Source organism: Phalangium opilio, unplaced genomic scaffold, assembly GCF_054372755.1.
Source record: "Phalangium opilio isolate 3A_F unplaced genomic scaffold, DU_Popi_V2 ptg000032l_1, whole genome shotgun sequence".
NCBI lineage: Eukaryota > Metazoa > Arthropoda > Arachnida > Opiliones > Phalangiidae > Phalangium > Phalangium opilio.
Genome location: NW_028324159.1, coordinates 8960555 through 8986519, shown reverse-complemented (window position 1 = coordinate 8986519; position 25965 = coordinate 8960555). Strand labels below are relative to the sequence as shown.

At 37.0% G+C, this 25965-nt stretch overlaps 1 protein-coding gene across 1 annotated transcript; it reads right to left on the bottom strand.

Annotated features, from left to right (window-relative positions):
* Nucleotides 1–24591: 24591 nt before the first annotated feature.
* Nucleotides 24592–25506, bottom strand: LOC149685917 (uncharacterized). The gene has a single exon (XM_089871072.1). The coding sequence runs from the start codon at nucleotides 25504–25506 to the stop codon at nucleotides 24592–24594; it is 915 nt and encodes a 304-aa protein (XP_089727198.1).
* Between the last annotated feature and the right edge of the window lie 459 nt (nucleotides 25507–25965).

Genomic DNA, 25965 nt, shown 5'->3' with positions numbered 1-25965 from the left:
GTCGTGATAAGGCTTTAAAGGTTCTTAAGGAACAATTAGCATTCAGCAATGAATTGTCTAAGTTAGCAAAGGCCCACCAGAAAAAATACTACGACCTCCGCCATGACCCTTTAGAGTTTGCGGTAGGAACCTTAGTATGGATGGAAACTCATCCTTTATCTAGTACGACAGGTCAGCTCATGAAAAAGCTTAGTCCTAAATGGGCAGGTCCCTTTAAAATGGTAGCAAAACATTCTCCCGTAGTATATGAGTTAGAGGAAGCTAACTCAGGCCAGAATGTAGGGAAAGTAAATATAGAGCATCTTAAACTCTACTGGACTAATGTAGCTGTCTTCGACAACGCCGAAAATGCCCCCACTTCACAATCCAACGTTGCAGATTATCCCGAGTCTAGTCATCCAACGGACGGTGGAACCGCGGACCACCCTCTTACGGAGACTTCCTCAACCACGTCATCTGTATCATCATCTTCTACGTCTCAGGACGGTCAGGAAGTCGATCAACCGATCATTCCTGATATTCCAGATGTCCCTCAAGCCTCGACATCAAGTACAGTAGAAGATCAAGCAGCGGATCAACCGATCCCGCCTACAGATTCTGATAGTGAACCCTCCTCTCCTCCTATTTACCTATCATGATATGAGGGCTTTTCAGCTCGATCACCCCTCTAACGATAGTCCGCCTTCTGCGGCAGGGGAGGCCTCCCCGTCTGATCAAGAATCAGTCGAGGAACCAGAGCTACATACACCAACATCCAGTTTTTCAGAAGATATTGTAACGCCAGAAGACAAATCAACGTCTTCTGAGCAGTCCATACCGGAACCTGCGTTACACCATTCTCCATCTTCTGGTTTTTCGGAGGAAATAGTACCTCCTGAACCGATTTCTATTTCTACTAAAGAAATAGTACATCCTGAACAGAATTCTACTCTGTCGGAAGAAACGTCAACACCTACACCGCCTTCACAGTCGAAATCCCAATATTACGTGCGTCTGATAGTTCTTCAACCACGTTATCGGAGTCTATGAGAACTCCTAGATTGAATAGGGCCTCCTTACCCGATTGTTATTTAGAACCTTTTAAATTGGGATGGCGACGAGAGGTATGTAAGAGGGCGACGGTTCAGCCCGGAGATAATGAAGTAGACATTTACAACCGATCTCCCGATGATAAAAGGTTACGGTCACCTTATGAGGTTCAAGTTTACCTTAACAATAATAACATAAAGAACCTAAAAAGGGAATATTTTTGCTTCTCCCGAGAGCCAATTTCTTTTTTCCCTTGGGAATTTATCTCCCGGGCAATTAAAAGAAAATACTAAAAACTTATATTTTTAGATGGCCGAGGGTGGACGAGAACCTAGGAGACCAATTTATTTTGATCCTTCAGAAGGAACCTCTAGACTAAAGATCGGAAAACAAAATAAAATTCAGTCCAAAGTAGAATTATCACAGGACGTTTGTTTTAAATACAAAGCTTTTTGCACTAACTGCGGCCAAGATTCCCACGTCCAAAGGGACTGTTATTTCCCTAAAAGGAAATTAGGGGAACCTCTCCGTTGTGTAGAATGTAGACAAATAGAGCACCTATCAAAAGACTGTAAAACCCCTTTGGAGGACATACCTTTGATACTAACGGTTACTCAAGAAGAAAGGAATTCCCTCATGGAAGTAACCGAAAGCCAAGCTGAACTTCCAAGGAAGGGGTACGAATATCGTCAAGAACAAATACACCAGGCTCAACCCGAGAAGGAAAAAGGAGCATACCATCCTGATGACGGACGTCATCAAATTGATAATGAAGACGAAGATTCGAATGGAGGTTTTGAGCATCGACAAAAGGAACGAAAAGCCCGGGAAGTGAAGTATGAGTCAGAGTCTCAAGCCATCATTAATGAAGCGCAAGGAACTCTTAACGATTTTCAAGAAAACGAACAAGACCCTGTTGCAGCCTTCTTGCGCCAAAAGGAACCTATTCTAGTTTCCCGAGTTCCTTGGCCACAACCTCCGGCTAAGTTCCCCGTCACTCCTACGCCCCGTCAATGGAGCCCAAAATTCAGTCTAGATGAAGAAGACGCGCTTCATTGGGAACGCTTCGGACGAAAGGGTTGGACCCTGAAACCAACTCCAAAAATTCGCATTCCGGCGAAAGTCGAGGGAGCAAGACACTCCATCATCTGGAATACCGTGATCTGCTGGCGATGCCACAAAACTGGGCATCATGTTGTGTCGGACTGCCCAGGAGGACGTAGTCAAGAATCCCTCGCCCGTCGAGAAGCTCGACGACTTGCTCGATTAGCGAAAAAACGTTCGTTGAATTGAAATGAAAAAAAAAAATTTCTAGAGATAAAACTTGTGATAAATATTTTTTGTACCCCTGCTAAAGGATTAAGGGTTCCTCGGGGTAACCCTATTTTCTTTCATTTTGTTATGATTAAAATGAGTTCCTAAAGAGGGGGGGATGTAACATGGCTGCCAGATTCCAGGCGTTTCTATTCCTTGGATCTGGCAGGGTGTCATGCCTCCATGTTACATACTCCTCCTCTTCAAAAAACAATCTCTGTGATCGCTAAAAAGTCAGTCAGTTGTCAGCTCTCGAACGGAGCAGTTGTTTTGTTACAAAATAGTTAACTGTCAAGTGTACAGTCGGGTTAATCCCTTTTTTCAAATAATAAATATATAGAAGACTCAGAGTTTTCTAAACTTGGATTAATAAAGTGAGTTGTTCTTTCTTTTATTTTATGGCCCTCGGGAAAATCCACCCTTAATTTAATTAATTAGTACCGAGGGTTACATAAAATTTTCTCTTACAACAGATTTACGGAACCAGCTTTTATCAAGTTCGGAATGCTTGAGGTATAAAAAAAATGTATTTATGATTCAAATGGCGTTTCAATAATTCTGGTTTTATAAAATTGTCCTTCCTAGGAGTTGGATTTACTCCCGCTACAAAAGAAAAAAATGTATGATGTCATTGGATATGGAACTATCATTCATAATTTTACGTAAACGGATGAAATTGTTTGAAAAATAGTTGACGTTTTCAAGATAGTATTTTCTTCAATATAGCCCTGTTTACGAACCGATCAGCGCAATGGATGTAATAGCCATATCCAAGGGTGGAGAATTACCAGCCGTAAGTTACAGTTTCAACATCCCAGTAGATTGTAAGGCGTTGATCATACCTCTTAGAGGCATTATCTAGATCACTGCTGAAAACACTGTGGTCATTAGTTTGTATTCAGTTTTCTGAGGTATTTTCAGACTTTGGACATACTGGCTCCAGTGGATATTTCCACTTTAAGCAAGGTGAAAGGACTTATTTCCTGTGGTTTTTACGACTTCACCGAGACAATCATATTGTCAGGGGCACCAAAATTGACACTGTCATCTTCGCTCTCATTCTTGTTAATGGATTTGATGGTACATCTGGTCAAGATTCGCGTACGTGCAACTCCAAAATCATTTAATTGATTACATTTCCAGTCTGGTGTCGGCATTTGCTTTTTCGCCAATGTTACATCATTGTTATTGACTCACAAATTATGGCAAGCCATCCTAACAAAGCGAAGAAGTAACTTCAATCAAGTAATCAAGCGATATCCGATAGTTTTATGGGACGTCTTTTCCGTATTTTTCTATGAACGTAAGTAATTTCACCTCTCAAAAATCGTAGTAATTTGAGAAAGATATTTTATCTATCGTGTTACGCAGCGTACCCTGGTCAATTGGATCATATTTCCGAGGGTCTAGCGTACGCTTTTTGGGTAATTGGCGTCACCTTTATCGGGTTCCTCATGAGTTGTTTCCTCCAGTTGGAGTTCTTCAGTGAAAAATATTCATTCATCGAAACGATCGAAGATCTTCAATACATGCAGAGTCACGCCAATGTTCAACCACTTATGATCAAAGACGGATCTTTCGTGAAAATTTCCAAAAAGGGTAACCGATATCCATTCATAAGTTGTTCACGGCAAACTAACTTGGTTTTGATTATTATTTAGAATGCTTCTTTTTTTCGAGACGAAAGCGTTTGATTATTTTGATTTCCCAGGGGATTACGCCTTGGATTTCATCAAATGGGAAAGTCCAATTAAGACCGCGTCAGACCTAACTTTATTCGCCGTTTGTAGCGTCTTTTACCTCACTTTATCGGCATTAACAGTTTGCGCCGCCATGTTGTTCTTTGAAATAATTCTCGGCTGGAAGAAATATAGATACGATTAATCGGCAAATCAATCAATCAAAACGTCTTACAAAAAGTACACCTTATTGATTTCGAAATAATGACAAAAATTTACAAACGACATAAAATCTCACAACTTTTAACCGAACATTGAAAACAACTTTGTTAAATTCAAATATCCGTCAAGCACAAATCTTCGATAAAATTTATGGTGAAGACTCGAGTAAAGATGGAAAATACACCGATATAAATTAACCATGATTATTTTGTTGTTGTTGCTTTGGTAATACTTTGTAAACAAACACATTTTATTAAACACGGTTTAAACATCTCGTAGCTTTTATCTCATCAATAAAACGTAACCTTAACTACGATGATGTGATTATTGAAGACAAAATTATCTTTCGAAAATTGAAGGGGTTATCTCAATTCGTAGAGATAATTAAGACACATGTCTTTGCCCGGTGGTGGTTTTAAAGAACTATATCGTTTCCCTGAATTCTACCTACATAGAAATGTATTTAGAGATCCCATTGTGATCAATCAATTCCATAGCGTTTCATAGCTAAGTTTAATCTGCTTTTGGTTAAGTTGATTCGTGTCGAGCCTCATGATTAGTTTCTCTTCCTCGCACGCTAAACGCAATTAATTTCAAAATTATTTTTCCGCTAGATTACTTTCGAATTATCAACAAATAAAGTCATAAACCTTGTAACTAAATGATGCGTTTAACCATTTTTGGCAAACCAACACAAACACAATTCCTTTTTTTCCTGAAAGACACTGAGAACCATTAAATAAGCCTTGGAGGTATATTACTTCAAAGTAATCATACGACGTTGTTTTCTATGGTTTTGTTTAGGCTACAAAAGCTAGTCAGTTATATAGCAGAAAAGTAAGCGAAAAGGGAAGTGAGTAAATACACATAATGAAAGGTGTTTTCAACAAAACATATCCTGCCGAAATTATGATTTAGGGTAATTGGCATTATTGCTGTAAACGTTAGCGACTGAGTTACGGTTAACAAGCGTATTCATGTGGCGCTTGGTTCGGAAGAAGACCAAATAAAGCCATATCGCTTAGGAAACGGATTTTGGCAAAATTGGATAACTACAACAATAATTCACTTTTCAAAAGCGTACATTTTTAATCTCCTCAAGGAGATCAATATAAGTAATTAGAAGAATTAATTTGTTTCTTTGGGTTAAGTCTCGCGACAGTTGATTGGCGAGCAAATCATTAGTTGCCACTGCTAAATATGAAAAACTGTTTCCCGATAGATACTTCAAGTACAAGTGAGTACTTATTGAACGTAACCGAGAATATCAGGGCCTTTAAACAATATTTTCTCTTACAACAGATTTACAGAAACAGCTATTGGGGGCAGTTCTCTAACAGAGTTATCGAGTTATCACGTGCGATAACTCGAATTTATCACGAAAGTGATAACTTTTCAAAAATTGGTATTCTCTAACTTGAAAACTTAAAATTATCGAACGAATGTTGTGATAACTCGGTGCATGAAAAAAATTGGTTTTTATCGTTCGATAAAGTCTTAACGACAGCAAAGACCCTGTCGTTAAGACTTTATCGAACGATAAAAACCAATTTTTTTCATGCAGACCTTTCGAAATTTACTATTTTACACAGGAAAGATGAAATTGTGAAGAAAAATATTTGAACTTCGCGCTTAAATTTAACCGGTAGATGGGAGTGTCGGGTTTTGTTTATGTTTCTCTTCACATAGGCTTAACTTTTGAGTTTAGTACTTTCATGGTACTTTAGACCTTTTTTCAAAAAAATGGCAGGCAACAGTTTGATGTGTTTAGAGCTTTTGCGTCGTCAAGATGAGCAAAATTTGCGGGCTTTGCGGAGGGAAAGGGTTTTACGCGATCCGGGTAAAGCCTTTGAGTTGCCAACAGTTCAATTTGTTAAATTGTTTCGCTTATCTCGGGGTGTTGTTATTCAACTTTGCGAACGTTTGGATGGAAGGCTTAGTGGAGTTCGTTCTAGTGTGTTATCTGTTGACTCTAAGGTAAGCATCTAAAAGCAATGTTTACTTTCTCTAAATTGAATATGTAGCATGTCATGCCCTACGTAACGTATCTATTTGATTCAAAGAAGCAGAGCCATTTCAGTGTACGAGTGTGCATCTCCGTAAAAGCATAACTGCAACTTTGAGACACTTGTAAATTGTTAATTCACACTGCTTTCTCTAGCTCTGCTTCTTTAAATTTGACCTCTTAAAACTCCCATTAAAATCAGGATCTAACAAGGGAAGCTTTTTAGATCTTGATTGCATTGCGTTTCTACGCAACTGGCTCTTACCAAACTGGAGTAGGTCAAGAACTACTGTTGATCGTTAGCCAACCCACTGTTAGCAGAGTTGTTAGGGATGTTAGTGAGGCACTAGTCGACGAACTCCTTGACGACTGGATTAAATTTCCTTGCACTTTGGAAGAGCAAGCGAAGGTTAAAAGAGAGTATGTAAACAGTTTGAAACCCAAAGGGACAAGATCATTAACAAGCCGAAATCTTAGGTTTATGGAAAGGAAGAACTTCCCTGAAGTAATTGGAGCTATTGATGGCACGCATGTTGCTATCGTTACTCCTACCCGCAAGGATGAACCTTTGGATCCTGTGCATTTTTTTAATAGAAAGGGGTATTACTCCATCATCGTGCAGCTCGTAAATATCCATAATTCAATAGTTTTTTTAAGCGACTAGATATAATAATTTTATATTGGTCTTGTTAAATGTAGATATGCGATTTAGACCTTCGAATTTTAAATGTGAATGGTAAATACCCAGGATCGTCACATGACTCCTTTATTTGGAAGTCATCCCTCGCTCACAGCTTCCTTGAAAGCAAGCATAGGGATGAAGCTTTTCGTAACTCTTGGCTTCTTGGTAATTTGAATTAAGAATTCTTCGATTATTGAATGTATCAAGATTTTTTGGAAAAATGAATATTTTTGTAGGCGATGCAGGGTATCCCCTTCAACCATGGCTTATGTTACCCATTCCTCAGCCAGCCAACCCTGCAGAAGTGCAGTACAACGCGCATCACAAAGAAGCTAGGAAGTGCGTAGAAAGGTGCAACGGCGTTTTGAAGGGCAGGTTTCGGTGTTTATTGAAAGACCGAATGTTGCACTATTGCTCAAAAAGAGCTGGGAAAATCATTTACGCATGCTGCATCCTCCACAACATGTGCTTGGCCAACAACATCCCCGAGGTTTACGAGGAAGGGAATGTCGACTTATCGCAGGATGACCTTGTCAACAGTGTCGACGTTGCTGACGCTCAAGCAGACGTTGCGGCTAATCGTGGAGCTGCTCCTAACTTGTTTAATGCGGGGGTACAAGTTAGGAAGCGTCTCACAAGGCATTTCCGATGAGGTTATAGGACCAATATAAAAAGGCCCTTTTAAGGGCCACTAGACAATCAGGCATGGTAAACCTGAAGGGTTTTTCGTAGTACATTACGTAAGTATTTTAATCTTCAAATTCACTCTGTTGACGGTTTGCTAAAGCTATAATCAGAATCAGTTTGCTTTCCTATTGCTGCTTGTCAAAGTTTGCGCATTGAATTCAATTTCATACTGATTGTAGTGAAAATTTGGAATTAATTTTCTTATGCAAAATACTCTAATCGCCCTTTATGTTTACTTCACTTAATTGTCGAGTGACACTCTAAGTTCGTCGTTTTTCGCGATAGTTAACGCGAATAGACTGAACATGCGCGGAGTACCTACCTTCTCGTGGTGGTGTTGTAAACTAAGTTTCTTTTGAAAAAGGCATGAATTAATGGCCTATACTGAAAAGCATCTTAGGTTAAACGGTACACGTTTAATATTTTAGAAAATTGTCGGAAAAATTTAAATGCCATAGGTTTTCATATTAGTCGGAATCTGACGCGAATTCGGGAAAGGTACGCTCTAGAATTCTTTCAGCGCAACGAGAAAAACAGCGTAATATTTCGTTTCTCTCCTGTTCAATTCGTACGCGCTCTTCCGCTGCATCCGCGAGTCTCTTCTGTTGCGCAGCAATCTGGTTTATGGCCGCTGTTTGCGTAGTTTGGGACTCAAACATATTGCGGAAAAATTGGCCGGTGGTCAGCGCAGAATCTGCCAAGACCCTATCATACGGCCCAGCTCTTCTTGCCCGATCTCTGCCTGTCAGTTAAATTTGAAACTTTTTCCTAAAATCTACACCTATTAAGAAATATTTTACCAGTATTGGGCTTTTCTCTACTAGGCCTAGCATTTTCATTGCAACGCCTCGAGTTGCCATGCCCGCGGTCGGGCGTGCCGTCGCGATTTACGCGCTGTTCAGGCAAAGGTGATTCTGAAATGTCCCTGTTATTGTAAACGCTGTGAAATTTTAGAATTTTCAAGAAAAGCTACCGGTTGCACAAGTCCGCGTTTCTTGTGGAGTAAGAGATCGTGTAGCCGTGGTAAAAGGCGAAGAAACTGGTGTTTTGGGTGATGGTACACATCTGGAAGCGGTTGCTGATCGCGGTGTCAAGCGTTTAGGAGGCTGAAGTCTTTTAGATAGCTCTTGATTTTTGGTAGAAATAGCAGGAGTAACGAATTGAGCAGAACCCGGCAATGGTGGGGGTTTTGGGAAGGGTTCGAAAATTACGGTAATTTTGGAAAATGGTAAATTGCGCCGTAATTTACCGCGTAAATTACCGTTCATGGTAATTTACGAAAATTCAAAAATTAAATTATATTGATCGTTTTTAAGCTAAATAATGAAAATATCACTTGAACACAGCTATTCTTTTTATAGAATAGTATTTTATATTATTTAAACACCGAGTTTTGATGTTTGCAGCTCAAAATACTTTTGAACAGCAACATCCACTTTCTTCTTCTTACCAATTTAGCGAATTATTGCTATTTCACGTTTTTAGAACAAAATTCCAGAGAAGGGCCGATACCGATATATCGGTTTACTCAAATTTCGGTGCCGATATTGGTATCGGTATGGGCCCATCTCTAGAAATTTCTATCAACTACAGCTTTCCAGTTGAAGCAAACGAACTCGACAACAAGAATAGACGAGAAAATCAAATATCATTTCCTTAATCAAATTTTTCCCACGCTTGCCGTTCGACCTTTTATGACTTACTCATGTCTCATGGGAAGAAATAAGTGTGCATGCACGGGTAGAGCAGAATATGGAGCTTTTAGACCATTTTCCAAGTGAAGGAAATGAAAATTCGGTGGTAAATTACCATAGTGGTAATTTACCAGCGTAAATTACCACGGTAATTACCCTGGTAATTACCGTTTTCGTAATTTACCCGAGAAAAATCGTAAATTACAGTTACCCTGGTAAATTACCGTGTAAATTACCATGGTAATTTACCGATTTAGAACCCTAGTTTTGGGTGATGGCACACGTGTGGACGGATTAGCTGATTGCGGTGTGAAGCGTTTGGGGGGGGGGTTGAAATCTTTTAGGTAACTGTTTTTGGGACGAAACAGTAGGAGGAACGAACTGAGGAGAAGAAGAGGAGCCCGGCATTGATGGTGAAATGGGTGAAACACTAAACCCGTCTACGTCGTCATAATATAAAATCTGGTCAAGAGCTTCATTGTAGTTGGACCGTTTTTCTACTATCGACGTGTTTTGTCGGCCGCGTGATTATAGATTTCAAAAAAGGTATGTAACCCATGCCCATGTATAAGATTTCTGCTTTTACAGCTAAACTTACAGGGGTCTCCGATTGTTGCGGCTATATAGTGAAAGTGTTTTGTAGGTGTATGTTAACGAAGTTTCAATAAAATTTCATAAAATACTTTATTGTAGTTTTCCAAATAATTAAATTTAATAGCCAAAATAGTGTTCAGGGTCGCCACAAGATTTTCAGATTTAAATACCTTGACTTTTTCCCAACGTTCTTGGGTCATTTAAAAATGCCCTGACTTTTCCACGTATTCCCTGACCCGTGGCAACCCTGGATCACTGTTGTACTTACCCCTGTAGGGAAACCGCCTTCACACAAATCTGGGTTTCCTGTGACCTTTCTCCATCCACCAGCCAACGCTTATAACCTTCCTTCCAATTCTATTAGACCGTGATCCAATACCTCCTGATCAATCTCCCCACCACCAGTTTTCTTCTGTTCTTTCAAAATATCAGCCGCTTTACTAAGGACGCTTGTTTTCCAATCAGCCAAGGACTTAAAAAAATTGGTTTGAGTTAAATTTACGGTCGAAACATACGAGCGGCTGGTTCTGAGATTTACTGGGGTAGCAACAATGGGAGAAGACTCAGAAGAAATTACTAATTTGATCACTATTGAGTGTAGAATTTATTGATAATCATTGAGATACGGTTTAATCTTTGTTGCATCCCAATCATAGAAATATCAGCCCGCATTCAGCTCTGCGGGTAAAATTTTCCATTGACCAAAATCTGGCCCAATATAGTTAGAACTTTCACTTACTTTTTTCCAGGCAACTGCAGTTTTCGTTGGCGGCCCTTCTCTATTGAGTTTGCGCTCAATTTCACTCCATGCAGCATCTGATTTTTCCTTGCTGAAGGAACAAGTCAGCTTGCCACTGATCAACTCTGGGTTTGATTCTAACAAACCCAGCATTATTTCGCGTTGTTGGGGAGTAACGCGACCCGACCTCGCTTGCTTACTCATTTTTTGGCTTTCACTAACGAACTACCACAAAAAATAATCGTTAATGAAATGCGTTTTCGAAAAACACCTTTTTCCCGCGTTTAAAAACCCTAAATATCGTCTGCGAAAAACACCTTTTCCCGCGTTTAAAAACCCTAAATATCGTCTGCGAAAAACACCTTTTTCCCGCGTTTAAAAGCCTAAATATCGTCTGCATTTCATGGAAGACTTCTGATTGGCCAGAATTCCAAGTCATGTGACCAGAAGTAATTTTTTTGTCGATAAAAATTATTTTTATCACAATACTGAGTTATCGCAAGGATCCTTATCACAACTCGGGGAAACGAGTTAGAGAATACCAAGTTATCACCCTATCGATAAGGTCGCGAGTGATAAAGTGATAACTTATCACATTCGATAAAATCAAAAGAAGTTAGAGAATTGCCCCCATTATAAAGTAAGGAATTCTTGAGGTATATATAAAAATGAATTAATGATTCAAATGACGTTTTAATAATTCTGGTTTTTTAAAAAATTATCTTTGCTAGGAGTTAGGTTCACTTCCGCTACAAAAGAAAAAATGTTAAGATGCCATCGGTTACGGGACTTTGATTCACAATTTTTCGTAATTGGTTAAAATGGTTTGAAAATTAGTTGACGTTTGCAAGATAATATTTCGTTCAATAGCCCTATTTACAAAAATATCGGCACCTTTGACGTCATTGACATTACCAAGGGTGGAGAGTTACCAACCGTTAGTTACAGAATTTCAACATCCCCTTTCATTGTAGGGGTTTAGGCGTTATCTAGATCAATGGTAAACCACACTAAGAAATAAGTTACTATTCAGTTTCGTGAAGCATTTTCAGAATTTGGACGTTGTAGTTGCTCCATTGGATATGTTCACTTTAAGCAATGTGAAACGGTTTATTTCCAGTGGATTTTACGACTTCATCGAGACGATCATTTGGACAGGGCGCTTAAAACCGTATTCTCTAACCCAATTCCAAATCGACATTTGGATCTCCCGCCAAACCTTTATCCAAACCAAATGTACGTCACTTCCTCTTTCATTACGTAATTTTTCTTATTGGTCACTTCTTTTGCGGCGTTTAATATAAAAGTAACATCTATTTATGCCTTGGATTTTTGCATGTTAGATTGCAATAATTTTGTACAATTAAGAAACCTCATAATTTGATAGTTTAAGCTTATTAGGCCTAATTAATATTAATTGGGAAATTAAATTTGAATGAAAAATAGGTGGGTATCTTATATAAACTGGGAAATAATGCACACATTTTACGATTAAATTTTAGAAGTAAACATTTATTTTGTGTATATAAAATTCAGCATTAATTTCACTAAGGCAATAAATTAATTATCTACTAGTACATATGTTTAATATTACAATTTAACTCGTTTCAAAACTAAACAGGTTTTGAAAGGGTTTTTTGTAATTTAGTTAATAAAATTTGTGATTGTGGATTGGTCAATATCGTAAATTGACCAATGGTGGAACCAATTTTTTTTAAACTCATTGAAACTTATATACCAATTAATCATCTACAGAAAGAGGTATCAACCAATTTTTTTTCAAAAGAAGGTAAATAAGGATTACTTGGCTTGCTGCTTCAAACAAGATCTTTAATCATGAAGAGAATATTTTGTTAATTTTGGTAAAATTTTAGAGATTCAGTAAACGAGTTGATATGGCTAAGGCACTTTTTGCCCGTGTTTACTTTAAACTTTAATCACAGATTTCGCTCACCATTTCACAAGCATAATAAACACTACTGAAGGACGCAAATCTATCTGTGATCGGTAACGGTGATCAATATAGAAATGTTCCCAAATAATCGGTTGAACTTCATTTGCACATTTCTATTCGTTTATTTGAAATGTTGCGAGATATTTGAATGGAATATAAGTAGACATCTCTTTCAGTAGAAAAGTTTTGATGTTGATATTGAAGATTCATTGAGTTAAAAAAATTGGTATTGGTATTGGTAATTAAGCTTTGATATTAACATGGGTTAATTTACGATATGGGCTTATGATGGTAGTCTGTTTATAAGATTAAATCGTTACTTTAAGTGTCACTAGACAGTATCTACCTCCAAAATTGAGAGTTAGTAACTTTATAACTATCTCCTCATCACAGGATATCCGAGGGTCAATTTCTTATATCATTGACGAAGGCTCGCTATAGCTCAGTCAACATGTGGCAAGGCCTAATACCGTTTTGCTTGACTGTCGCCGTCAAATTCCTTTCAAAGCATAGATCCACCCTTGATTATTATTCCGCAAAACACGTTGGATTCGTAAACCTCGACGCGCACCACGATTGGAAGCATTAAAATGCAAAAAGAACACAATGACCGCATACATTTTTAGTAAATAACATTTCTCACTACAGCTAATTTAGGGGCTGAAGCGACCGAAAACAGACGGCGATAAAGAAAAAGCCTCAGGCCGGTTAAAGGGGGTAGTTTTGAGGGAACGAAATTCAAATGCAAGGCGCGTCCCTTCAATGAAAAACATAGAATTCGTAGATACGGACGTTTTACGCAATTATTATATTGAAATTTTATACAATTAAGTAATATTTAAGAAAACAAAGCACTCATTTTAAAGTATAAACTTTAAAATTACGACGGTACGAGATGGCAACAAATTATTTTTTTATTAAATGCCAAAAATCAACGGTAAGCCAATTCTTAGCGTAATTTCACCGCCTTAAAAAAAGTGCAAAGTTTGGAAATAGATTGAGGGACAATAAAAAGGTGGAAAATTATGAAATTAGGCTTAAATTAAAGCTTGGAACCTATTTTATATTATATTTAAAATCCAGCCATGTGCAAATCCTCAAAAAATCTGAAAATGACATCGAAAAAGGACCCACTCTCAAATTTTTTTACCTCAAAGAAAAAGGCGGCGACAAATAGGGTGAAAAACGGGAAAAGAGCTATCCAAATGACGATTTGGCCGGCCAAATGTTTGGATAGGGTTTGAACCAAATGAAATGGGATTTGGAGTTACAGAATACCGATTAGTGTCATTTGGGGATGAATCGACCCCACATCCAAATCATTTGGATTATGAACGATCCAAATGTAGTTAGAGAATAGGGTCGCAGGCCACAAAATCAGAGAGGCATGCATTAGATCGTCGCTAAGTGTTGTCTAATTGGCCAACTGAACACTAACTCGCGCTATAATCTAGCATAGGGTTCATTACATGACATTGGCTAAGTGATGTCTAATTGACCAACTATATACTTTGACTCGCGCTTCAATCTAGTACGGTAAAATGATATCTTCACCAACTCTGTTGTAATATCAATTCCATGCTACATAACATGATATAGACATGCGTTAGACTCTCGCTAATTGATAGCTATTGGATTTATAGAATTTTGTTCGTTAAATTGCAGAGTACGTAACATGACATAAGCATGTATTATAATGACGTCATATGCTCGACTGTTGTTAATTAAATTGCGTGTTACATAGTATGGCGTAGACATGCATTAGATCGTAGCTAAGTGATGTCTAATTGCCGAACTTTACATTAACTCTCTTTACAGGTGCATAACATGGCATTGGCTAAGTGATTTCTTATTGCCCAACTATATATTCATTAACTCGCGCTATATAATAATAATATTAATTATTATTATATAGCGCACCACATTCTTATTGTTATAAATAAAAGGTGCTAACGGTCGTAATATTTTATCATTTAGTTTTAAAACTAGAAATAATATGGAGCTTGACAGTGATAGTGAAGGATCAGATCTGGTGCTGCAATTAAGGGATTATGAAAAACTAGTGGAGTGCCTGGTTTTGCAACAATATGTTAAAAGCAAAATCCAATCCACCCCAGTTTTCAAAAAATTAAATTTTCAACTATTCTGAAAGCCCTCGTGCAATATGCTGCGAAATTTCCAGCATCAGACTGGAGTCAGCTTCTATCAAAGGGAAGGACAGTCCCGATAAAGTATGGAGGTTCGTCGCTGGATTAGCGATGAGAGAACATGGATGGTAGGTTTATGTCATCTAAGTGTTTTAATTAACTTTTTAGTAAGTTTAAAACCGTAGATGATATATGAAGATGATGTAAAGTATTTAAAAATAAATTTTGTTCTAGTGAGAATAAAGATTTTTCTCGTAATTACACTGTTAGAAAAAATGTTCTTCTCAGAACGAATCAGCGTTTATAAGCTTGTCCCTGTAACAGAACGTTAATTTGTTCTAGGGAGAACAAAAAAATTTCGAGCTATATTGAACGATTTTTTGGTGTTCAAAATTTAACAATGATGTTGTAATCTGAACAATTACTTCGTTGGCTCTAGAAAACGCGTTCGTTCTTCGATGAACAGTACCGTTTTTGAGTGAACATAAACTCGTTCTAAATAACATTCTCCTTCATTCTAGTTACAACCCTGCTCTGTTCTTGATTGACCACTCATATGGTCCAGCTAGCCAGGGCCGGATTAAGGGGGGGCAGAGGGGGCACCTGCCCCCGGGCGCCAGCAAAATAGGGGCGCCCAAGATGTCTGGTGATACCCAAATCTGAGCGATTGTTTTATTAAATTTTCGAAAAACTCAAAAACATGACGTTAGTTTTGAATGATTACGGGACTGTTTTTCGTTTTTAAATAGGTATATTAGCTATCGAGACCAATTTATTACACCAAATTAGTGGGGAGGAGACGATACCCTTACAAAAATCTTCTTAAGAGTTCTATAGGAATTTCTTTGGAACCCTACGGAGCCCTTGGGATAATTTTCTAAAGAAACTATTTCCAAAGACTTCCTTGGAATTTCCTAAAGAATTCTTGAGACAAATTTCGAAAGAATGTCTTGGGATTATTTTCTAAAGAAATTCTTTAGGGATTCTAGAGATAAATTTCTTAAGAAGGTCTAGGGATTATTTTCTAAAGAAATTCTTTAGGAATTCTAGAGATAAATTTCCAAAGAATGTCTTCGGACTATTTTCTAAAGAAATTCTTTAGGCATTCTAGAGATAAATTTCCAAAGAACTTCTTGGGATTATTTTCTAAAGAAATTCTTTCGGAATTCTAGAGATAAATTTCCGAAGAATGTCTTGGGATTATTTTCTAAAGAAATTCTTTCGGAATTCTAGAGATAAATTTCCTAAGAAGGTCTAGGGATTATTTTTTGAAGAAATTCTTTAGGAATTCTAGAGATAAATTTCCAAAGAACGTCTAGGGAATATTTTCTAAAGAAATTCTTTCGGAATTCTAGAGATAAATTTCTAAAGAAGGTTTACTTTCCAACGAAATTAGTTTAGAATTTTAGAGATGAATTTCGAAGGGCCAGATATATTGCAATTATGCTTTACATATAATTATCTAAACAATATTTTTACCCTAATTGTTTAGCTAAAGTTTTCCTAGATAGACATTGACTTGATGGTTAAAAAAATTAAAAACGTTTCACGAAGGCTTGTCCAGTAGCTATAAGACTCAGCAAGCGCTGAAATGGAATGTTATATTTACCTATTGTTTTCTTTTTATCTTTTTTTTACCTTTAATAATCCGTGAGGTGTTTATGTAAAGAATGAAATAGATTAGAAGTAAAATAAGAGTAATTAAAATCGTTATGTTTAGATTTACAGGGAATCTAAGCTGTCAGTCGGAATTTTCGCTTAATTCTCTTATGGCATGTTTTATCTTTATTTCGAGCGTAATTAGAGTCCAAAATAAATATTTTTTAAAAAACATTGTAGAGAAAATTAGGTTAAAAGCGTTTCTGATGCTCAAAAAACTCTCAGTGAAAATATATTATTAAATTTAACAACAACGTCTGTATCTACTGCTTGGCCATTAAAGCCTCCAAAACCCACTTAGTACCCCATACAATTGGACAGGTTTAAAACTTTCTGCCGTTTACGGATGTTTTTAAGTCGATTAAATGTCTGACTTTATAAGCAATTTCACACTGCATGCGAGAACTTCCCTCGCTATAAGGGGTGTAGTTGAGCATATAAGAACTATTGGGATATGGTTTTCCATGTGAGAACTATCCTCGCTTCTAGAGGGCTAAATTAATTTACCCCATAATCTTCCCTATATATTTCTCAAGAAAATTCCATAGACATTTCCCACGAAAATTCCATAGACATTTCCCAAGTAAATTCCAAAGATATTTCCCAAGAAAATTCCAAAGATATTTCCCAAGTAAATTCCAAAGATATTTCCCAAGAAAATTCCAAAGATATTTCCAAAGAAAAAGGGGCCAATATTCCCCAATTTCCTAAAGAACGCCTTAAGGATTTCCAAAGAACGCCTTAAGGAGTTCCAAAGAAATTTCCCAAGGAATTTTCTTAAGAGTTCTTAAGAAGATTTTTGTAAGGGTAAATAGATTTTCCGAGTCTAAATCTAGAAAAGCCTATACTTAAGGCTCTTTCAGACGATCCAACTATTTGACTCAGCTCGATGGGTCAAAAAGTTGTATCAACTTGCCCAACTTTTGAAGGGAAGTTAAAATAAATCCTTCCTATTCACACGACTAAACTTTTACCGCCAAATAGAACTTTTTAAGTGCCACCTACCTTGGCACTTACGAAATAACCCGCGAAAAAGGCTTTTTTTTTGTAACTCATTTTGATTAGCTGTAGAAGTGAAATTATAAAGTTGAGTCAGCAAAAATTGGATCACTGATCCAATTTTTCCTAGCCAACTTTTTTGGTGACTCAACTCATCCAGCTTCTATTCACACGATCCAACTAGTTGATTCACCTCGAGTTGACCCATCAAGCTGAGTCAAAAAGTTGAATCGTCTGAAAGAGCCTTTAGTCACTTTTTTCAAACTCGGTTACTAAAAGTCACTTTTCCAAAAATTAGTTACTATTTGTCACTTTTCCAAAAATTAGTTACTATTTGTCACTTTTCCAAAAATTAGTTACTATTTGTCACTTTTCCAAAAATTAGTTACTATTTGTCACTTTTTTTGGATTTTTGAGTCTTTCGGTGTTATTTATCTTCTCGACCACAATGTTAAACGTAATATATTTGACTGTATGACGGTTTAAATGCAAAAACAGCGAGATTACAGTTGATCAAACCCAAAAAATTGTGGAGCTCGCTTCGCTTGCTCATCAAATATTTAACTTAATATTTATAATCAATCCAATTCAAATGAATGTTTTAGTTTTGATTTAAAACGACAAATGAGCGTATGAGTGAGTATCAGCCATGCATAGAGATACTTTTCACTTAACAAAATTACAATAGGGAGTTAACAGCTGGCTAGGGGGAAGAGATAGTCTGACGTCACGCAGCCGCCCTCTGGTTGGCATTTTTGCGCGTAGAATACTGTTTCCAACCGTTAGGGGGTATGAAACTCCAGTAAGAGATAGAAGGGTGTGACGTTTCAGGGTCAGAACTGTTAGCTCCCTATATTTCTAATAAAAACAAAACTGTTAAAATTTCTAGCTGGTTTTTATAAATTATGGGGCCAAGGGAGGGGGCGCCCATCGAGCAACTGCCCCCGGGCGAAAATCTTCTTAATCCGGCCCTGCAGCTAGCACAATAGTTTATTTACGTTGGAACACTTTTTTGTTTGGTTTGGAGTGATGCGTTATTCACTTCTGAATAACGATCTGTTCGATTTACCACACCCCTTTCTTCAAGTTATAACGCCGACTTGTTCACGATTGAACTACGGTTTGCTCAATTCAGAATGCGTATTTGTCAGACTTAGAACAACAGTTCCTATATTTTTAGAACATGCAATTGTTCCTTTTAGAATCCCTACTTGTTGAAATTGTAATGTAAATTTATTCAGTTTAACACCCGGGTTTGTTGAAGTCAAAACAACTTAATGTTCGTTTTAGCAACCCATTTGTTGAAATCGTAACGCCTATTTGTTCAGTTTAGCCCCCCGGTTAGTTCAAGTCAAAACACGCCATTGTTTGTTTTAGCACCCCCATTTACCGATATTGTAACGCCAATTTGTTCAGGTTAGCACCCACATTTGCTGAAATTGTAACGCCAATTTGTTCGGTTTAGCACCCACATTTGCTGAAATTGTAACGCCAATTTGTTCGGTTTAGCACTCCATGTGTTGAAATTGAAATACCAATTTGTTTAGTTTAGCACCCCCATTTATCGAAATTGCATCACCAATTTGTTTAGTTTAGCACCCCCATTTATCGAAATTGCATCACCAATTTGTTCAGTTTAGCACCCCATTTGTTAAAATTGTATTACCAATTTGTTCAGTTTAGCACCACCGTTTGTTGAAATTGTATTACCAATTTGTTTGAGTTAGCACCCCCATTTGTTGAAATTGTATTACCAATTTGTTTGAGTTAGCACCCCCATTTGTTGAAATTGTATTACCAATTTGTTCAGTTTAGCACGCCGGTTCGTTAAAGTCAAAACGTTCATTTGTTTGAGTTCGCAACCCTTATTCAGTTTAGAACACTTAAGCGTTCGAGTTTGTAACTCCTATTTGTTGAAATTAATATGGGTATTTTGTTGATATTAGCACCTTGATCTGCTCGCAATAGTATGCCTATCTGTTCCCTATATCACTCTACTTTCTTCACTTTAGAACGCTTAATTTTCATGTAAGCTCGTCGGTTAGTTTACAAAAGAGATGCGCATAACTCACTTTTGTTCCAGTTAAGAACATAATTTATTTATTGATTCTTATATATTTAGTCTCCAAATGTTTTAAAAAGAGCTCAACAAAGTCAAATCTGAAAAATGTATTCCTTCGCACGGATCATGCAAGATTGATTTTCTAGGCTGCTAACATATTAGCAACTGTGGCCACTAAGTTGCTTATGTTTCCTGGATTTATTTTGAAAACGTACTTTTGAAAATATTCCAGTGTTCGCTTTAGACCAACTGGATACACTAATTGAAACGCATAGTATCCAGAAAATACAGAGAGAACTGCAGTTATGATAGAGCTGCCATCGAATCTAACACCCTCTATTTGAACGTCGGGACAAGTATTCAAAAAATCTTCATCCGAAAATACCATTGACGGAGTACTACCATTAGCTTCCTGCAATATTTTAATAAACTTAAATATGGATCTGAAGACCTTCGGTTGTGTTATATCTCACCGTTTGAGCAGCCCACAGCGTCATTTTTTCTCCAAAGAGTGCCGGTAAAACGAAAAAGCAAGTTTTTAGTTCCAGTTCTAAAAAGAGTTGTTCTTAAAAACTGAACATTTAGCAATTATTAACTAAAATTACCTTCATACTTTAATATTACGAATTTAAGATATTTACTTTGTTCGAATTGACTAAATAACTTTAACATTATCAATAAGTTCTTTGCCCTTATTAACACTCACTTAATTTAACAGATAAATGTTAACTTTAAAATAGGAATAAAATTGAAAGAAACCAGTTTTAATTGGTTTAGTTACGAAGCAATCAAGGAAAAAAAAAAGTTTTATGTCCATTTTCGTAATTGATATGTAAGCCTAAAAGTGGGTTTTGAAATAGGCGCGTTTGGGGTAAAAGTGGAGCTGAAGCTAGAGACAGAAAAATTGTCAGAAGTTTCTAGTTTTTTTTTAACCCTAAATCGCGCCTTTTAAAACAAAAGTGCTTTTTACCTCTCCGAGTGACGTATGTCACGGAGAGGTTCTGTAACGATCGTGTCTGTCTGTCTGTCTGTCTGTCTGTCTGTGTGTCTGTTGTTACACCCACGTGACCGCGTTCGCAGTTTCCAAATCGGAGCAAACGTGTTCGCCATTTCCGAACTGCTTTCACAGTCACGGAAATGACTACTCTACTCGAGTTCTCACACCACCATCTTCTAGTCTTTGTCCATCCCACAAGGACACCAGTCTGTACTTACTGGCTTCTAATCACCACCATCTTTTCATCTTCGTCCATCCCACATGGACACCAGTCTGTACATACTGGCTTTAATCACCACCATCTTCTGGTCTTCGTCCATCCCACATGGACACCAGTCTCTACATACTGGCTTCTAATCACCACCATCTTCTGGTCTTTGTCCATCCCACTTAGACACCAGTCTGTACATTCTGGCTTCTAAACACCACCATCTACTGGTCTTCCGTCTATTCCACATAGACACCAATCTGTCTCATTGGCTTCTACTCCATTATCATCGTCTGGCTTTAGGATATACGCGGCGATCAGCTAGGGTTACGAGAAACGTCTAGCCTCCCTAAGGTGGGATCGCCACCAAAGGTTTTCGCAATTGCGCTTTTTCCTTGCTATTATAATGGAAACGAATCGTATATATACCCCAAAATTTGAAGAAAGCGGGCAAGAGGGGTACCCATCACTTTAAACGTCAATATTAGCAAAGTTTGAGATGATAATAGGTATAACTTTATTTTAAACGATTTAACTATTATTAATGTTAATTATTGAAGATTAAAATAATTAAAAATAATTATATTTATTTAAATATTAAAGATAATCTTGTTTCTCAACTCAAAATTAATACGGAAAGAGTTAAAAAGCAGTCTTATGTTTTTGTCTGTGTGTGTCCGTCCATTGTTACACTAGTGCGTCGCGTTTGCAGTTAGCCCTGTGTTGATGTGTTAAGAAATCATACAGAACCTTAATATTCCCTTTTTCCATAATATAAAGTGAATATGTGGAAGTATTTTTCGTAATTATGATGCATTTAGTACTTTTGTAGCTTTAAAGCTCTGTTTCATTTTGATATTCCAAAGATTTCTTTTAATATTGTTATTTGAAATGGCTGTTTATATGTTACTTAAGCTATACTACATCTGTATATAGAATAATCCTTGGTTTAGTGATTTCATGAAGAAAACTAAAACCTAGATTCCGGCGGGTATATTAAGTATTATCCGCAATAGGCTTAGTGAAACAAAGAGTAAATAATTGAGGCCTGAGGTGAAGTAAACTTTGGGCTTTGATTTTCGTGTCTGAAATGAAGAGACATCAACGGTTCAGAGTGAGCCGAAAGTTAAATACACTATTAAATAATCAGGTTAAGATTTTATAATAGAAGAAAAGATCATGGTGGCAATTAGAATAGTAATAGGGCTAATGGTAAACGGGTAGTGGCTACAGGCTTTTTATTCTCTTTACGGTGCGCATTGACTATTAGTGCTTCTAGCTACAATTTAACTTTGGTGTTATTTAACGTTAACATTCATGTTGGCAAACTAAGAATGTTATTGAGGCGAGACGAGACGATAGTGTTTACACTGCAAACCAGTTGTGAATGTAGCTTTCAGAATATACGGTAAACAGCTGAAGCGTAGACTTCATTTCCTGATCTTTTCCCCATTGACTTATTTCCATGTGTCCAAGATTTATCCTCATTGGATGTAAAATGTCGTCTGCTTTACTGTATTATTCGCTATGCTTGGAATACTGCTTCAATATTTCGTAAATTTTTACTTCAAAAAAGAGAAATAATTCCTTAACTCGGTAAATAAGTTTGTAGTAGTAGACCTCTTGACTCGAAGAGGTAATATTTTGGTTTTCCCAACTTGTTAAAACTGTGTTGGCACGTGTTGTTAGCATACAGCTTTTGAAAATTTACATAAACGTAAAAAATTTCATTTGGAGCGTTTTCTTTATGACTGTGTTGTTCGTGGTAAAGAACTTATTATCACATAGCAGAAAGTAGATATTTTTTATACTATATTTAAATTTCACCTGATTGACTCGCTTCAAAAGTGGAAATTTTTCCACCACTTCGATGACACTATGGTCAAATGCATAGGTTTGTCTGAGTCCAGCAGTTCTACTCATTTTCTCTTCTAGCAAAGATGTATTTAGTTTTGACTTGCTTATTGCTTTCATCATGGCTGAGATATGCACATCAACACTATCCGAATCTTCCGCTAGTCCATATTTAATCTAAGATGTGAATACAAATTCTAAATTATTTTTTATACTAACCTTTCTTCGACCGGCCGAAAAGTCCAGAATGAAGTATAAAATCTTAGAATTTTAAAATACAATTGACCATTTCATAAATTACTCCAGAGAAGCAAACACACAAATGAAATGGCCTCCATGTTGAGTTTTTATCCCAGCGCTAATAAACATGGCTAAATGCAGTGCGAATCGGCTAACATTCCAGGTGTACTGAACTTGTCCTCCATCGGACCTAGCCTCTTGTTGTGAGGTAAACCATACATGTTTTCAACAGTGTGTTGGTTTCTCTGCGTGTAGTTTATGGAACGCTCAATTGAAAAAGTAATGGACACTTCAGATGGTGAAACACGGTTTTTGTTGGTGGTGATTCATTTGTTTGAGAAGAACGACGGTTTTTAGCATTTTGGTCATGTCTCTCTATCATTTCTAGTACAGATGGCAAATTTGTCATTTTCATACGCTCATGTCTAAATTTTTGAAGCAAGGAGCAGTATCATGTACTCTGTAAATTATAGGAATAATAGATTAATCGCCATGATTTATAAATTTGTCCACCCTCGTTTTATTAGTGAACCTAGAGATTAGCCTTGTAATTGTTTTAATCATCCTAGCTAGATAACAGCAATGCACAAGTAAAGCAAAAGTAGTTAAAAATATAAATTACTGTTACTTAAAGTTAGAATTCACATATTCTTAAACTTACGTAAGGTTTGCCAGTAGGGCGTCTATCCTTCTAAAACGGAAATTTTGTTACAAGGGTGAGACACACCCTTTCTAACTCCATCGGCTTGGGGTACCTGGCAAATAAAATTATGCAAGTGGAGCATTCGTTAACAAAGTTATAAATTTTCAATACATTATATCCGCTGATATCTTCGAATAGAATCTTCACAATTTGCGATTTGTTGTCTCGACTAAATACGATGGGGGTTTTCTCCTGAATAAGTCTCATTACAAATGGTGGTAGCCTTGGAATGCTGAATGGTTCTGGAAGCTCTCTACTCAGGCCAAAGCTAGGGTACGGATCATCGCCATCAATATCTTCCAGTTGAATGATATTCACGGAATCACTCTGGCAATCATTAGCCGAATTTGTGGCAGTCAAACGTTGAGCTGAGGCATTTTTGTTCGTTCATGACAATGAAGTAAGAACACATGTAGACAAACTTGCTCGCGTGTAAATGAAAGATAGGGTAATTATAGCACTAACCTTTTGGGGAGATCTTCAGAACTTTCCGTCATTAATTTAAGTTTAGATTCATTTTGAGGTAATCCTTCATCTTCATAGTCCAACCAATCATTATACTTTTGTGACCATACAACTTCAAATTGTTGCTCTAAGCTATTTTTAAATCCATCAATATCCAATGCGTTGGAGCATTTGAAAATGTTTTTGGAGTGCAAGCAGGTAACGTGAAACTCGAGGATGGAATCCATATTAGTAGAGAAAATTTATTTTCGAATTTTTCAACAGCAGGAACACCAATGGGCAATTAAATCTGTGCTGATCTCTACCGAGATATCAGTTTAAATACATAGAAATATACATATGAACTGTTTCTGATACTTGAAAGTTAAGTTTTAATACATAAGTCCACAAAGCCTGTGATGTAACATGACTACTTGTCGCGAATTATGTGTGTATGCATGTAATGGTGTATTGCCAATCTGTTCACCAGGTGACATTAAATACAAAGTATCTTATTCTAATACACTATAGCAATTGAAATGATTAAGGTAGCTTTCGCATTTAAGCAATCTCTCATATATGTGCCAGATATCAAATTGAATGATTTAATAAATTTTAAGGAACACTGGAGTTCCATGTTCAGTCAAATAAATCGGAAAGACGTACCCTGGTTTGTAAGTTATAGATTTTTAGTAAGTTCCGAAGCTATGTTATAAACTACTGGGTCTACGTCTAGATTAAGTGATTCCCTTATAAACAATTTTAAACTAAGTGGAAGCTGATTGTATTTCAAATTTCGATATTTTTCTAAGTGAGGTGTTTCAAAGCCTAACGGTCCGCATTGTTCAAAACACTGAAGCATCTGATGCCTCATAGCGAGGGTTGAACTTATATTAATGAATTTATGGCATTGCGCTGCTATAACCTTGAAATATTGGTGTTTTGCCTCAAATCTCATGCACCAAAGCCTGACCAAGGGACCGTATTCCAGTATTAACCTTGCATAGTGCAACATACAATGAACTTTTGGTATGAAACGCGAGTTTGGTAAGTCTTTTAAAAGGTTACAAAAATCGATAGTTAAGTCATAAAGATAGGGGATCCAAAATTTGTTCACTACCGGAGCAAAGAGAATTTCAGCAATTTCACTTAAAATTAAAAGTAATGTCCAATGTTTGTCATTATTTGGTACAAATCCCCCAAACATGAGCGGGAAAAAATAAAATAGACACTTCTTTTGAGCAGCTGATCCCGAAAGCTTTGAATTGCCTATTGCTACAGTTGCTGATATTAGCACAGGCTTATTTTTAATATGAAGTTCTCCGTAAGGAAAGTTTTGAATAGTGTCATTTAAGGTTTCAAGTGACAAAATATGGTCACTAATTAAGTGACCTATTAACAACTTTATTACTAAGGGAACCACACCCTCTAGGAAGTCGTGCATTACGTCAGGTGGTAGTGATGATGTTATTTCAAAATTTAGAATTTGTGCAAATGGTGAGCAGCCGTATTCGCCGTAAAGTTTTTCGTTCTCAGGATTTTCTCTAATAGCGTCCAAATGATAATAATGAACTTCTTTAGTTCTAATTAACATTTGATTTTCGTCAAAACTACGAGAGATATTTCATAGGAAATCATGCACTGTCGGCAAATTCGCCCGGATGAAAATGATTTATTAAAACCACCAATGAAGTGGCTTGACAAATTGTCCCCGAAATTGTGGCCATGCAACCGTGAATGAGTTCACTCCCAAGTAAGAAGCCGTCAGTTTGCAGGATAATTAACTCTTCAATTAAAGGTTTAAGAACTTCCGAATAACCGTATTTTTTCACAAACGGATACCTCACACACAAAGAAAGGTTTATACCACTAAGTTTGCTACGAAATGCTAGATGCATGTTTCCAATCGTAAAGTAAATCAATAAAACTTTATGCATGCCTCTTTAGGATCCCAAAGGATCATTTAATTCCACTTCATCAGCCTAAAAATGGAGTTTCAAACACCTAGGATTTTTTGAAAACACTGGGTGATGTTTGAAAATGCTACCACCGT

Bases quoted from the DNA above. Each gene is read 5' to 3' on its own strand.
- LOC149685917 (XM_089871072.1), bottom strand. From the start codon at position 25,506: ATGTTAATTAGAACTAAAGAAGTTCATTATTATCATTTGGACGCTATT.